The sequence below is a fragment of the Triticum urartu genome, chromosome 6A (genome assembly GCF_056163025.1).
Source record: "Triticum urartu cultivar PI428250 chromosome 6A, HENAU_Tu73, whole genome shotgun sequence".
Taxonomy (NCBI): Eukaryota; Viridiplantae; Streptophyta; class Magnoliopsida; order Poales; family Poaceae; genus Triticum; species Triticum urartu.
Window position 1 is genome coordinate 566,032,831 of NC_141878.1, and position 15,825 is coordinate 566,048,655.

Here is a 15,825-nt window from a genome sequence, read left to right on the forward strand (position 1 = left end):
TTTCAAACTTAGGCGAGTGCTGGACTGCAGCTAAGCCTCCGAGTGAGATGCTTGCTCACCACTCGGTAGGATTTTTCAAACTTAGGCGAGTACTGGACTGCAGCTAAGCCCCCGAGTGAGAGGCTTGCTCACCACTCGGTAGGATTTTTCAAACTTAGGCGAGTACTGGACTGCAGCTAAGCCCCCGAGTGAGAGGCTTGCTCAGCACTCGGTAGGAATTTTGAAACTTAGGTGAGTACTGGATCAGGTGCGAATCCTCAAGTTTGGTATGAGCAGGGTCACAGGCACTAGTTTTGTGTTGCAGTTTGATGAGTGGAAGAAGAAGGAGCCACAGGGCATGCCTTTGAGGCAGATTTGGGTTCGTTTCTCCGGGGCGCCATCCGATCCCTTGGATAGCTTCTTGGTGACGTGGAGTTTGGGGTCTTTGATCGGCAAGACTGAACAGGTGGATATGCCATTCACTAGGGCCAACGGAGTGGCGCGTTTACTCGTCAGTGTGGCTAATATTGAGTTCTTGCCGAATGTGGTGCCTTGGACGTACGATGGTGTTATGTATCAGCTGGACGTTCTGTATGAGGATCCTAATTTGTTCGACGAGTTTGAGGATGACAACCCTATGGACACGACCGAGGGAGGAGGTGCCCCGGGAAACCAGGATGATTCGGCTTTGGGTGATGATAACGGGGCCAAGGGTCCGGTAGGTCCATCTGAGTCTACTGATATTGCGCCTGCTAGTTCTTCTGGGGTGGCTCCGACGTCCACGTTGCAGATTGGGTCCTTGGGACCTTTCTCTGCTCCGCCTCGCCTTCGGGGTGTTTCTCCGGGTTCCGTGGATCCCGTGGCTCCTCTTTGTGCGCTTGCGGTTGAGGTGGGAGATCCCGAGGGGCAGGCGGCCCTTCCCATATCTCCTACTTCGCTGTTGCCTTCTGTGGATGGTGCAGCGCTTGCGGTCGTGGCTACAGGTGATGGGCAGGAGGCCCGGTCTCCTGTGATGCCGTTGACGCCGGCGCCCCCTGAGGACTCGGCGCTCTTCTCCACATCGCCGCGCGCGGGAGGAGGGGTGGCCGTGCAGGTGGCCGCCGGCCCTCTTTTCCCCGCTGCGGTGGTCGGGTCAGGTGGTGTGTCCATCTCCCCGGCTCCCTCTCCGGAGCGCCGTGCGCAGGTCTCCCCCGCTCCTGCTGTCGGCAGATCGCCCGTGGACAGGACGCGGGTGTCGTCGCCGTGTTGTTCTCCTGCCCCGGTGGCTAAGGCCCGGGGTGCCGCTACTGGGGGATGGGCAGGAGGCCTTTCCTCTAGCAGAGCTTCACGCGAGGAGGTCATCGCCTTTGGCGGTATCCCGGACCCAGTTTCTCAGGGGAGGCGGGTCAGCGGGAGGCTGCAGGAGCAGCCGGACGTTGATGATATGCAGCTGAGGTCTGCTTTGAGAGCTGCCAAGCTGCGCGACGTCGAATCCTCCACTGGTATGTTGGTTAATCAGTCCAATTTCATTTTGCATTTTACTGATGCTGAAATTATTCATAATGCAAATCAAATAGGAGTTTCACTTGGTAACAATGAGTTAGAGGTCTCTAGGTCGGTTAATGACATTCTTGATTTGGAAGCTGATCGTGCGGTAGATATGATCCGTCACATTGCTGCTGTTAAACCTATGAACGACTCGGAGATAGATGCACTGGGGGTTAGGGTTCTTGATGGCCTGTGTGCCGATCTTGACCCTGCACTACCCGAGACGGAGGAAGATACCATTCCTGAGGTGCCTCTCTATGTAGATGAGCCCGAGGAGCAGAGATTACCTGTGCTGACCAGGCTGATGGTCACATTAAGCCAAAGCGGACGTGGAAACGGAAGGTTTATCCAGTCTCGGCTGCACGTAGGAGTGCTAGGATCCGCACTGCAAAAAAATTTCATGATGAGTTATGAGAGGCATTTTCTGGAATAGCAGAGGTCTTAGAGACTTGGCTAAAAGAAGATTTCTAGCGGAGGCTTCTCTTGAGCATCGTTTAGATTTTATTGCTTTGTCTGAGACTGGAAGAAGCAACTTCACTTCTCAATTTCTTGCCACTTTGTCCAGGGGGGTAGAGTTTGATTGGCATTGCCTCCCCCCTCGAGGAAGATCCGGTGGGGTTTTACTTGCGGTTAAGTGCGAAACGTTGGAAGTCCGGAGTGTAGTTTTGGGGGATTTTGCCGTCAAGTTCCGAGTTCGAACTAAGGCAGATGGGTTTGATTGGGCTTTGGTGGTGGTGTACGGAGCTGCGCAACCAGAGCTCAAGCCAGACTTTTTGGCGGATCTGGTTCGTATTTGTGGTAACGAACAGCTACCCCTCTTAGTGGGGGGGGGGATTTCAACATTATTCGTAGGAAGGAGGAGAAGAATAATGACAATTTTGACGGCCGATGGTCGTTTATGTTCAGCACTATTATCGAAAGTTTGGATCTCAGAGAGATAGAGCTTTCGGGTAGGAAATTCACTTGGGCTAATTCGTTACCGGTCCCGACGTTTGAGAAACTTGACCGTGTCTTAGCAAGTGTCGAGTGGGAACAGAAGTTTCCTCTGGTAACCGTGCAGGCATTGACAAGGGGTGTCTCTGACCATACACCGTTACTAGTCGATTCAGGGGTTCAAACGTTTGTGGGAAACAAGAACATTTTCTCGTTTGAACTTGCCTGGTTTGAAAGAGAATGTTTCATTGAGTTGTTAGCTCGGGAGTGGGCTAAAGACTCAGGAGGAAGGACGCCTATCGAGCGATGGCAATGTAAGATTCGTCATCTCCGAAGGTTCCTTCGAGGATGGGCTAAGCATACGCATGGTATTTATAAGGCGGAGAAGGAGAGACTTCTTCTACTTATTCAAAACCTTGAAGTTAAAGCTGAAACTTCTATCTTAGATTCCAGTGAGTTGGAAACAAAGATAGAGGCGGAGATGCGTCTTAAACAGCTTCTTCGCGAGGAGGAATTGAAGTGGGCGTTGCGAGCTAAGGTTCGCAAGATAGTACAAGGAGAGGACAATACTCAATTCTTTCATATGATTGCTAATGGGAAGCATCGTAAAAAGAGAATTTTTCAGTTAGAACAAGATGAAGGGACGATAGTTGGTCAAGACAATCTGAAAGTCTATATTACCAATTATTATAAGCAGTTGTTTGGTCCTCCGGAAGAGAATTTTGTGTCTTTAGATGAGTCTAGGGTTCAGGATGTTCCTCAACTTGAGACTGCCGAGAATGAGCTCCTGACTGCTCCTTTCTCTGAGAAAGAGGTGTTTGAAGCCATTGCACAGATGGAGAATAATAAGGCTCCAGGACCGGATGGGTTTCCAGCGGAGTTCTACAAAAAGTGCTGGCACTTTATTAAGGGTGATTTGTTGCCCATGTTCCACGAGTTTTTTGAGGGATGGCTTCAGTTGTTTAAGCTGAATTTTGGAACGATAACTCTTCTTCCTAAGAAGACAGACGCGGTTTGCATTGAGCAGTTCAGACCCATATGTCTGCTTAATGTGAGTTTCAAAATCTTCACCAAGGTCGGGACGAACAGACTTACGCAGATTGCGCACTCTGTGGTTCATCCGTCCCAGACTGCTTTCATGCCTGATCGAAACATCCTTGAAGGGGTTGTTGTCTTGCATGAAACGCTCCATGAACTCCACTCAAAAAAACTTGATGGCGTAGTTTTTAAAGTGGATTTTGAAAAAGCATATGATAAAGTTAAATGGCCTTTCCTTCAACAAGCTTTGCGTATGAAAGGTTTTGATCCGGCCTGGAGAAACCAGATTGATTCCTTTACACAAAAAGGGAGTGTAGGGATTAAAGTGAATAACGACATAGGTCACTATTTCCGAACACACAAGGGGCTAAGGCAAGGAGACCCGATGTCACCGATCCTGTTTAATATAGTGGCTGATATGCTCACTATCTTAATAGGTCGGGCCAAGGATGCAGGGCAGGTAGGTGGCCTGGTCCCACATCTAGTTGACGGAGGGATTTCCATTCTTCAGTATGCTGATGATACAATCATCTTTATGGAGCACGACTTGGCGAAAGCAAGAAACATGAAGCTGCTATTATGCTTATTTGAACAACTATCTGGCCTCAAAATTAACTTTCACAAGAGCGAATTGTTTTGCTTTGGAAGAGCAAAGGAGGGCCAGGACACGTATAAACAATTGTTCGGATGTGAATTGGGTTCCTTACCGTTTACGTACTTAGGTATACCCATTCATCATCGTAAGCTGACTAACAGTGAGTGGAAATGCATCGAGGATCGCTTTGAAAAGAAACTGAGCTGTTGGAAAGGAAAGCTCATGTCATACGGAGGACGATTGATTCTGATTAATTCGGTCCTTACCAGTATGCCTATGTTTCTCTTATCCTTTTTCCAGGTTCCGGTGGGAGTCAGGAAAAGGTTAGATTTCTACCGATCTCGGTTCTTTTGGCAGAATGACGACCTCAAACGAAAGTATAGACTTGCTAAGTGGGATATAATATGTAGGCCGAAGGACCAAGGGGGTCTAGGCATTGAAAATTTGGAAGTTAAAAACATATGTCTCCTTAGCAAATGGCTTTTTAAACTTTCGTCTGAGACGGAAGCTACTTGGGTTCAGATTTTGCGTAATAAGTATCTTTATGCTAAAACCCTGGCCCAGGTAAATGTGAGGCCTTCCGACTCACCCTTTTGGAAGGGTTTGATGAGAGTCAAACAACTTTTTTTCAACAAGTCAAAATTTATTGTTGGGAATGGAGCCACTGCGAGATTTTGGGAGGATACGTGGCTTGGGGAGACTCCCCTTGCACTTCAATATCCTACTTTGTACAACATTGTGCGACGTAGAGAAGCCTACGTTGCATCTGTTCTACAATCCACTCCCCTCAATATTAGTTTTCGGAGGACGCTAGTCGGAAATCGTTGGGAGGCTTGGCTCCACCTTGTTAGACGTTTAATGGAGGTTCGGCTGAACCAGCAACCAGATCAATTGCGTTGGAAACTTACTAAGACCGGTGCGTTCTCGGTTAAGTCTATGTATCTGGATGTTATTAACCCTAGCGTTGTCCCTTCCTCGATTCACGTTTGGAAAGTAAAGGTTCCCTTACGCATCAAAGTGTTTATGTGGTTTGTGCATAAACAGGTCATTTTGACTAAGGATAACCTGGCAAAACGCAACTGGATGGGCTCATCTAGGTGTAGCTTTTGCAATAATAATGAAAACATCAAACACCTCTTTCTCGATTGTCCGTTGGCTAAGATTTTGTGGCGGTCAATTCATATTGCGTTTAATATTAATCAGTCCACCTCTATCAACATGTTATTTGGACCATGGCTTGATGGGGTTGATTCCGATACTGCAAGACACATTCGTGTTGGCGTTTGTGCTTTACTTTGGGCAGTATGGAACTGCAGAAATGATTTAGTATTTAACAGATCAACAAACATTCACTTTTTGCAGGTGATCTTCAGGGCCACGGCATTCATCCGTATGTGGTCGCTACTCACTCCGACGGAGGCCAGGGAGCGTTTGGTTACTGCGTCTACCCGATGGGAGATGGTAGCGCGGGATATTTTCAACCGGTTTGGATGGCGGTCATGTAATAGGATAGGCATGTAGTGCTCCTATTGTGTTTGCCAGCCGGTTGTGGCTTAGGATTTCAGCTCTTTCGAGCTTTTGCTTTTTTGTCGCACATCGATACTTGGAGACTTTGTTACTGGATTCTATTTTTAATAATATGAGCCATATGCATTTTTCTGATGCAGAGGATGGAGTAAACCCCTTTTTTGAAAAAAAAACAACCGCAATCTTATCTTCTCTTGCGATAGGAGCCATGCCCAAGAACTGAAACAAGATGTGCGTATATGCTACTATCTTTTTATTTTATTTCAAAGATCTTGTGCATGCATGGCGTCGATTAATAGTGTTAAACTGATGATGCTTGCAGGATCCTTTTTTGCACTTGATTGGCCCGTCCCGTGCAATTGTGTTTGAGGACATGCTCGACTTCGAAATCCAATTAAAAGTGAAAGGTACAACCCAGTCTGAAGATGAAGCACTGATCAGACATGTATGCAGTTACGCGGGAGGAGGATATGGTCCTGGTGTAACTATTAAGAACTGTTTCTGCTCGCTGGAGTTATGCCTGCAGCGAGTTACTCGATCGGTCCAGGCCAGTATTGTGAGTGTCCAGGTTGTGAAAGGGTCATGGCCCTTTGAATATGGCGGACGAGTTGCTTGCTACTCGCTGTCAGGAGAATTTGTGCCCACGGATAGGGGAGTTGTCCGTGCTATTGATCCCTCGTCCAGCCAAATTGTGCTGCATGATTCAAAAGATGGAGCGGAACTGAAAGGTTTCCATGGTTATGTGCATCTTTCGAGGCGGGTTGTTTCGGTAGGAATTAGAGGAATGTTGGATGTTGAGATGCAAGCCTACTCCAAATCTGATGATACCGCTACACGAGGTCATGTCAGTTTCCTGCCCAAACTTTGCAACATAAGCCATGAGAAATGTGACCTAGATGGCGCTGAGGTAGTGGTTACTGTTGCTTGGTCTCTTGTCCCTACGGACAAGCGGGACATCATGGCAGAGGGATGGAGCGGCGCGAAGGTTATTTGAAGCTTGCGGGTGGAAGATCAATAGTGGGGAAGGCAAAAAGGAGTGGCAAAATTAAGAGAACACCAACTGATTTCCATGTAGTTTATTGGAGTTTGATATAATTTATGTACTCCCTCCTTTTTTGTTTACTCTGTATATTAGTTTTACCTTAACTCAAACTTTGTAAATTTTGATCAAGTTTATTATTGAAAATATATTAGCATCTACAATAGTAAATCAACACCAATATTAGATTCATCATTGAATATATTTTCACATAATTAAAAGAGGACGCGCGCATGCTGTGTATGTAAGTGGTAATTAAGTAGTCATGAACGTTCACAAATCAAAACAACAAGAAACTTGCATGGCTCTTCTATTCTTTTTTTACTATATTATACCCACACCATCTTGTGTGTGCAATGACCATGACAGCTATATACCCTTCTATTCTGTCTGAACGGGCAGTTTACACAACGGAACATCACATTCCAATAAGACTGCATTGATGAATGTGAAGAAACTCATTGTCCGGGGTCTACTGGATGAGTTCCGTGAGTGAGGAGGAGGACAATAGGGCGTAGGTCTCAAGGGCCAAGATAGAGAAGTCGTGTGGAGAAGTTGATGCCAACTAGGACGAGGAGACGAGGATGGACGGAAATAAGGAGGCATGGGACGAATATAATAATGTCTTTCGTTGCAACGCGCGGGCATTTGTATAACGCTTAGAGCATCTATAGCTGGACATGGCAAATCCGGCCCCTCAAACGCCCGCAGAGGCAGACGCGTCCGCGGGTACTAACCGGGCATGCCTCATATGTTGGCTTCCAGACCTGCGTCCCTCATATCCGAAACCTCAAGCCCATGCCACCCATGCAATGCTACGTATAAACACAATCAACTAGCCGGATTATCATTGCATCGCCGGACAAAAGCACAAAGTTCATTGAAGGTTCATCGGTGGACAGTGCAAATTCATACTACAAATACTTAGAACATAGATAAAACATAAATAAACGTGGAAGTGGAGGAAATCATCATTTCCTCGCCGGCCCCTTCCCGTTCCGGTTGTAGGCGCGGCTGTTCCCCTCCTCCATGTAGGCATCGACGTTCGAAGGTGCATCGTCGATCGAGCTACAGGTGGAGCCGTCCATCAGGCTGGAGTCGGAGTTGCACCTTTTGCCCAACAGCCTATGGAGCAGGCGGTCCTGCTCCTTCGCATGGCGGTCCGTCTTTGCCTTCGTCGCCGCCTTCTTCTTTGCCTCGCCCTCCGACAACTCGATGGCGAGTCGGAGCGCCTTGGCATTCTTACGACGTAGATGTCGCGCATCCGTCTCCGTCGTTGTGAGAAAGCGGCGGAGGTCCGACGCGAGGAGCGTGGCCTCGGGATCGACCGGCGCGCGAACATCCCTCCCCCGCCGCTGCCCTCTCCCTCGCCCGTTGCCGCTCACGTTGGGCTGCTCGTGCCTCAGACTCGGGCGTCCTCGTGCACGTCGGCCCCGGCAAGGGCACAGGGACCTAGCGGTGGCTGGGTACCACTTCCGGAGCAGAGCTGAAGGAGCGGAGTGGCCAGAGCTGCGCGCTGGGCGGGACGGGCCGGTGACGTTGCCGGGCGCTGGCGAAGTAGAACCGCCGCTACCGGATCCTCCTTGATCGAGCTGCGAATGCCTCAACTCAATGCGGAGGGCGACCTCCTCCACACCGCCGGGCTCCGCTTCACGCAGCATGCTTGCCCAGTCGTCGTCGTAGCCGAAATCCCCACCAGAGCTAGCGCTGCTTTGGTCGCCCGCCATTGAATAGGTTCAGGGATCGGAAGTGGATTGTCCGGAGAGGGGACTGAAGTGGACTGCGGTCTATGGTTTTCCGGATGAGGATATTTGTGAGGCACGCATGGGCTAGGCTGGGCCAAGCCGACGTGGCGGACACGCCCGGGCCGCCCCAAATTTGGACTGGGTATGAGGGACACCGGACAGTCCGGACGTTTGAGAACGATTTAAAGCGCCCGGCTGGGTTTGGTTTTTCACGACCGATCAGTGACCAGGCCGTCCGTTCGGACATTTGGCAACGGTTTGGGGTGGCTGGTTGTAGATGAATCTGTGTCTATGGTGGTGTGGTTTGGGCCCTGGGAGATTTCAGTTCGCTTGGTGCGGGCATCTTTCTTTTCCCCGAATTGGCGCGGGTGTGACATATACTGTACGTACGCATGCTTGTGGGTCTGGCGGTTTTTCCAAAAAAAAAAATTACGATATGAAAAGAAAATAAAATCAAACTAACCAGCCTCCAGATTGTAACCGACTCGGACTCCGGTCGAGAAGAACCTAGCTTGCGCCTATAACTGACTCCAGACACCGGAGTAGATTCGGTCAGAGGGTGTCTATTCCACGAAAAAAGGAAGCTAAAATCAACCGAACCGGCCGGGCTCCAAATAAGTTTGTAGCCGACCCCGACTCCAAGTCCCATCGAGGTGACCCCAGCTCTGCAGCTCGCACCTATAAGTACTTACGAGTCAAAGAAGAAGAGCACGTGTATCCTCTCGCCAGCGCCGCCGCTGCCGCCTCAGTTTTGTGTATTCGATCGACCAGTGAGACGATCTCCCAGGGCCCTGGGAGTAAGCAGTTTTGTGCGCGATCGATCAGTGGAGTGAGATGATGGAGGGCAAACCAGCGAGTACGGAGACGCAAACGCCCATGCGTCCGGACGGTGCCGACGAGGAGATGGCTCATGAGGCGGAGAGATTCGCTTCCTACATTAGTTACTGGGAGTCTGCATGGAGCAGAACCTGCGGTTTCTTCATAGACCAAAGTGAGTATAGTAACTAACATATCGCATTGTTTGGTTTAGCTATAGATAGATCATGGCTAACAAAATTACCCACAACAACCCACACCCTATGATGTAGTAGTCCTTCTAATTAAATCTAAGAGTTTTTTTTTTGCGGGTAATTAAATCTAAAAGTTGGCATTGCTTACTTGGTTTGTCATCCAATCTAAGAGTTTATATTCAATGTTCCGCCACAACTTCACACACGTCATTGCCTCAATCACATAGGCATGACCTCCCTCGCACAACCCAATATGCATGCTAGCGCTAACCAATTAATTATATCATATCTAATGTCAGCATGCGATTGAGATCTTGTCAAATATTAGTGTGCAATGCAATTAAGACCTTGTCAAATATTGTATTAGTGTGCAATGCAATTAATATATTGTCTAATATTAACGTGTCTAATGCATGCTTCACCTTTCTATAGCTGCACTGACTTCCATGCAATATATACACCACACCCCCGGACGCATCCCAACCAATAGTGCCGGGTCAACCCCGGAGACCTTGCAGATCTTCTCCATCAAGCTCGTGGAAATAGCTGGTGGCTTTAAGTGGCCATTGTCAGTGTATGGCGTGGTTGCTGCCCGTGACATCGTGGATCACAACCGCAACATTCTCTTCTCCTGCATTAGGAGCCAGGCCCAGGAATTGAAACAGGATGTAAGTATTGCTACTATCTTTTGATTTTCCTTTTGAGATTGTGTGCCCCCCTACCTTAGTCCTCTCTTGTTGATTAAAATATATTGACTGGTGGTGCTTGCAGGATCCTTTTTTGCGATTGACTGGCCCAACCCGTGCAATTGTGTGTTCGGACACGGTTGAATTTGAAATCCAACTAAAAATAAAAGGTACAACACAGTCTCAAGATGAAGCATTGATCAGATGTGCACGTGATTGCAGTGGAGGATTTGGTCATGGTGTATCTACAGTTTGCTATAAGAACTCTCGGTGCACACTTGAGTTATGTCTGCAGCGAGTTGCTCAAACGGTCCAGGACACTATCTTGGGTATCCAAGTTGTGAAGGGGTCATGGCCTTTTGAACATGGCGCACGAGTTGCTTGCTCCTCGCTATCAGGTGAAATTGTGTGCACTGATGCTGGACTCGCCCGTATTATTAATTCCTCGTCTAGCCAAATTGTGCTGCTTGATTCAAAAGATGGAGCAAAACCGAAAGGTTTTGATGGTCACCTGCATGTGTGGAGGCAAGTTGTCTCTGTAGGAACTAGAGGAGAATTGGGCGTTGAGATACAAGCCTACTCCAAATCTGGTGATATTGCTACACGGGGTCATGTTAGTTTCATGACCAAATTTTGCAACATAAGCCAGGAGAAATGTGCCCTTGATGGCGCCGAGGTGTTGATTACTGTTGCTTGGTCTCTTGTCCCTACGGAAAGGTGTTTAATCGTGGATGATGGAAGCCGCAGAGGGAATCTTGTTTGAAGCTAGAAGATATCAGTCGGGGAAGACTAAAAGGAGAGAGCAAATCAACAGAATACCAAGCAAACCCCTACTCTAATTTACATGTACTAGCTTATTAGAGGTTGCTAGTATATCTGTATTTGTTAGCTATGTAATTTGACCAACTATTTGTGTACAGACTGTAAAGTCTAGGTTATGTTGTGTGTAAATGCCACATATGCATGACCATTTGCATAGATTGTGTGCTAATGCTACTCAACCTCTACTCAAATTAGGGCGTGTGGCACAACATGTGCCTTAACTAAGAAATCAATCAAGCAATCTTGTTTAACAAGCGATTCAGGCACGTCAGATAGCCCTTGTATAATGCAAAAGGGGAGACGTCTTTTTTTCACGAAACTTTTGCAGGGATGGCACCAAGCTACTTAATTAATTTGCTGCTTATCAAGTTATATTGTAATTTCCGTGAATTGTTCTTTCTTTGCACATTCAATAAAATGTTGTATGATGGCACTTATCATGATTAATTACTGAAGTTGTCTAGCTTTATCTTGCTGGCATATGCATGCGTTGTTTTTCTACCTAATTATGGGAAATGAAGAATGCTACATTTGTAGTACTACATCTTCAGATCTGGTTGGCAGATGACGTTTTTGGACATTCAGGTGAACTGCATTGGCGACAGCCGTATAGGTTACCCGACCGGCCCTGCGTCTCTCCTGTAGGAGCGACTAGGAGGGGGGGATCATTGCCCATCGCCAGCGCCACGGGGCCACCGGTGATGGTTGCGGTGAGGATCTGGTCGCGCCATCACCCCGCGGGGGGCTCCGAAATCATGGTGGCGGCGACAGGTGGTGGTGCATCGCTGGCTTCGCAGCTAGCGGGAGCTTCTGGTTCTGGCCGACAACCTTGGCCGCACAGGCATCGAGGTCAATGCCCCCCTGCACGATGTCCCATGTTGCTCGCGTGTGCCCGCAAGAGATCGTCCTCCGGAGGTGCAGTAACAAGATCGAAGGCATGTGGATCGCGGGGCTTCCCCCGGTTGGGCGGCGCCGCCCTGCTGATCCGATGAGGTGGCTCTGCTCGAGATTCGTGGCTAGCAGACTACGGTGCCCCTTGCTGGTGCTATCAGGATGGTGGGCTTGGGGTCATGGGTGCTGCAGCGAGGAGGTCCGTGGCGCCTTGGTTCCTGTTCGCCGAAAAATCTGCCTTTTGTACTCCTAGATCCAGCCATGTCGGCCTCGGGGCCGATGGGCCTCAATAGGGGTCTCTCCGGCAAGACAACAATCAGAAGTGGTGTTCTTCATCATCGTTGTTGATCCGTATGCATGGTGATCACTCCAGCCTACAGCGGCGGCCTCGCTGCGGAATGTGGTGATTACCAAAAGGTTTTCATGTGGGTTTCTCCCTCCAGATCTGGTGTTTGCCTTCGTCCATGAGATGCAGTCTATGGACCACGGCTTGACGCAGTGTCAATAATTGTGCAACGGTGGCGGGTCATCGCATGTAGATGTTGGGATCATAGAAAAGTGATTGCGGTAACACATGATGGACTTCGAGGTCGATGCTACTCGTGCACCCGGTCTCGAGCTCCAGGGTGAAAACCTAGGTCATACCCGATAATGATGATGTTTTTTACGGCATTACCTTTTTGAAGGCATTGTTCGGATATGCTCAAATTGGTTCTTCAGGGTGAGAACCTAGAATCTGGCCTTTGATAATTGGATCCATGTGACAACAACGTTTAAGCATCGCTCCCTTTCTGAAGGCATTACCATTGAAAAATCTTGTCATACTTATGGTGTCATGAGATGTTTGGTGCGGATATGATCATTGATGTAGTTTGTTGATCGCGGATTTGATCGCTTCGGACTTTCCTCCTTTCCCTCGCTTAGGCATAACCTTGATCTTTTACAATGTTGTTATTTGTCGGCCTGTTTTTTATGTGTGTTTGTGTTGGTCGTGTGCATCCTATCTATGTAGAGGCCGGTTGTGTGCTCATTTTGTTTGTATTATGTTGATGCTTTATTTTGTGTCTACGAAATCAACCCTTTGTAAAAAAAAAAGTTGATCTATATGTACTCATCTCCTTTCGGAGTAAAAAAGAGACGGATTTCGGGTGTGTGATTATTGTGTTTGTTTATCTTGACGCTTCATTCTGCACCAAGATTCATGCGCTTGATCCAACCACGGCCACCACATTGGCTGCGAATTGATGTCATTGTGTTTGTATTATCTTATGCGAGAGGGTCCACGTTTAAAGCGCTAATCCAACGAGACTAGTTGATTGGCGTCGCGCTGGTCCGACTGAACGTACGATATATAGGGATCCTAATCCTAGTAGTTCTTCCATAATTATGCCAACTATTTTGTGTCCAATCCGGAGGCGGACTCTGGAAAGAAACGATTTATATATTGTTTGCAGATAGTTCGATTGACCGTGGAGTCGATCGATCGAGCCATGGCCGCCGTGCAGCGCTACCGCACCCGACTGTTTGTGGCGGCGCCGGACGACGGTGAAGGAGGCTACCTCCTCTTCAGCCTCGACCTCAACTGTCTCTTCTCCTCCCAGGAGAAACCGCAACCCCAGCCCGACGTCGACTGCCCGCCGCCGCCGCTGCTCAGCCTGCCCGACCCCGTCGCCTGCTTTAGGAGAATCCACTTCAATGAGTATATGGTGTTCTCGGACTCTCCGTGCGGCGACCTCATTGCCGGCATCGGCGCCAACGGACGGACCCTGCTCTACGACGGCGCCGCCTTCACCCGCGGCCCCGACATGATCTCCCCTAAGCGTTTCGTGTTCTTCCTAGTCCCCGTGCGCTGCCGCATGTTCTTCGCCATCACCGCCTACCCCGAATACGACTCGGGACCCCGGTTCGAGGCTCTCCAGCAGCAGCCGAGCCCTGGCGACGGCAGCCGCTGGGCCTGGAGCGCCGTCCCGGACGCCCGGCGGAAGTCAAGGCCTACTTTGTGTCGGGTGCGCGCGTCTGGGTCTCCGTGCGGTACCAGGGCACCTACTCCTATCACACGGCGCGCCGCCGGTGGCGCGCGGAGGGTGCCTGGGAGCTGCCCATCTACCGGAGGGGCGTGCTAGTTTCGGACTTCCTCGGCACCGGCCGGCGGCTGCTCTTCGGCTTCCGTGCTTTAGATAAGTATGACAATGAGAATCCCTTCTGCGCCGTCGACATGGACGCCAGTCCGCCAACGGTCGTCGCGACCTGGCCGGAAGCATGTCCTGCTAAGCAGCTGTGGCGCGCTGGATATGGAACATGCGGGCAAATGGCCCAGGTCGGGTACTATGGAGGTGGTAGGTTTTGCCTCTGGGTAACCAATCACGACAACACCAAGAAGCAGCGACGCAGCATTCTCAGTTTCATGGCTGTTCAGCTCTCCCGGGAGCTGCTCCTGCTGGAGCGCCAACTCGGCGACTACATGCTACCCCTAAGCTCACGCCATTTTGGTTCTGATGTAATAATGTAGCCAACTCAGAACAGACTAGGCAAGTAGGCAAAGATACCCTGCTCGGGCGACCGGTGGTGTGGGGCTCCAATTCTACTCAATTTTTTTTCCACCTTAGCGGAATGGATCAAGCTTTGGCGTAGATTCTTGTTGTCTTCTTGGGTGGCGAGGCTAGGCTTTCTCGCCGTCCGAGCGGACAGCCAGATTTGTGTGAGACACTTTAGATCATTTCAAGGTTTGATGGTGACGGTTGCAACTCTGGACATTTTGGTACTTAGAGGTACGTGCACTAAGATTTTATAACTGTCATCGACAAGGTTAGACTGGAGCAGCAACAATGGATCGTCGATGACTCATTCCGACAGCGGTAGTGGTAGTTTGATGGTGTAGGGTACTCGATGTAATTTTTATGTTTAGTGTGCTTTGTAACTCTTTTAAACCTTCCTAATAAATGCGGGTCTTTTTGTTAAAAATAAGAAAATGATGTTGCCAACTTAGTTTTAAAATTTTAACCTACTTTCATGCTTAATTTTCTTTTTTACTGTTTTTTCTTTCAGTGCCTATCCTCCTGGGTCTCAACTATAATAATATAGTCAACTCACATTTTGCCCATCAACCCTCAAAAAGGTGATTCATCAATTGTTTTCCCCCGTGGTCTATCCTACTGGGTCCCCATCTCATCCCTCTCTTCCTCTTGGGATGTTGGCATTATACCAAATGACATATTTACCCCCCTTCCTCTCTAGCGGCATGATATTGCCAGTTCATGACAACCTACCTCCTCTCATCTCTTTACCCGGACGACAACGACCCTGCTCCCTGGCTCCGCACGCCCATCAACGATGAGCACAAGATGGGCAACGAGCCTCAGCCTCAAGATTGTCGCGCGGTCGTGGCGCCGCGAGGCCGCGGGAGGCCAGCATGGGTTCACCGACATGCTTTTCTCCCTCTTTCGATGATGAGATCGACGAGAATGCTATGGTAGAGCTCGGCATGAGATTAAGGAGAAGAAGAGAAGTAGCCTAAGGAGGGCGCGGAGACTGTTAGCTTAATCTAATCTAATCCGCGTAGATTTTTTAAAAAGGAGCATGACCTCGGCCTCTGCATCAACCTAATTCATGTAGCTATGGGATAAGCCATTCCGCGAGCAGATCAATTAGGTTAAACTGGACGTACTAATAAGTATAGTTCGTGTTTAAGTCTGGTTAGGATTAGTAGAACGGTGATCAAGCTTGACGGGTTTTTTTTTTTTTGATAGAAGGGGCTATACGGCCCCCATTTTCATTACCCAAATGGAGTTATACATCATCCAACCTACCACTTTAATTTTGTGACACTTACTGATGCAACAAACAACCACACTAAGAACGACAACATACATCCTCAGATATCTGGCTATCTCTAGGATGCTCTCATCAGAGAAAACAACCTTCTACTACTAAGCACCGAAGAACCTCCAATCAACACAAATAAGCAGAGAACAACAAAAAGACTAAAGTGTATAAACCTGAAAGCCACGCTGAAATAACCTTGCCGATTAATTTT

The 15,825-nt window shown here is 48.8% G+C and overlaps 1 protein-coding gene and 1 pseudogene across 1 annotated transcript; both read left to right on the plus strand.

Moving 5' to 3' along the window:
• Nucleotides 1-9,220: 9,220 nt before the first annotated feature.
• On the plus strand, nucleotides 9,221-10,842 carry LOC125516954 (uncharacterized). The gene is made up of 3 exons (XM_048682208.2): nucleotides 9,221-9,374; nucleotides 9,826-10,061; nucleotides 10,165-10,842. Exons 1-3 carry the CDS (start codon nucleotides 9,221-9,223, stop codon nucleotides 10,840-10,842), a joined length of 1,068 nt encoding a protein of 355 aa, XP_048538165.2.
• A 2,440-nt stretch (nucleotides 10,843-13,282) lies between these two features.
• LOC147966374 (uncharacterized) lies at nucleotides 13,283-14,149 on the plus strand (annotated as a pseudogene).
• Nucleotides 14,150-15,825: the final 1,676 nt, after the last annotated feature.

Excerpts from the sequence above, each read along its gene's own strand:
- LOC125516954 (XM_048682208.2), top strand. The coding sequence starts at position 9,221 with ATGGAGGGCAAACCAGCGAGTACGGAGACGCAAACGCCCATGCGTCCG. Across the intron at positions 9,375-9,825 it reads CGGTTTCTTCATAGACCAAA|CTGCACTGACTTCCATGCAA; the intron begins GTGAGTATAGTA and ends ACCTTTCTATAG. Across the intron at positions 10,062-10,164 it reads CCCAGGAATTGAAACAGGAT|GATCCTTTTTTGCGATTGAC; the intron begins GTAAGTATTGCT and ends TGGTGCTTGCAG.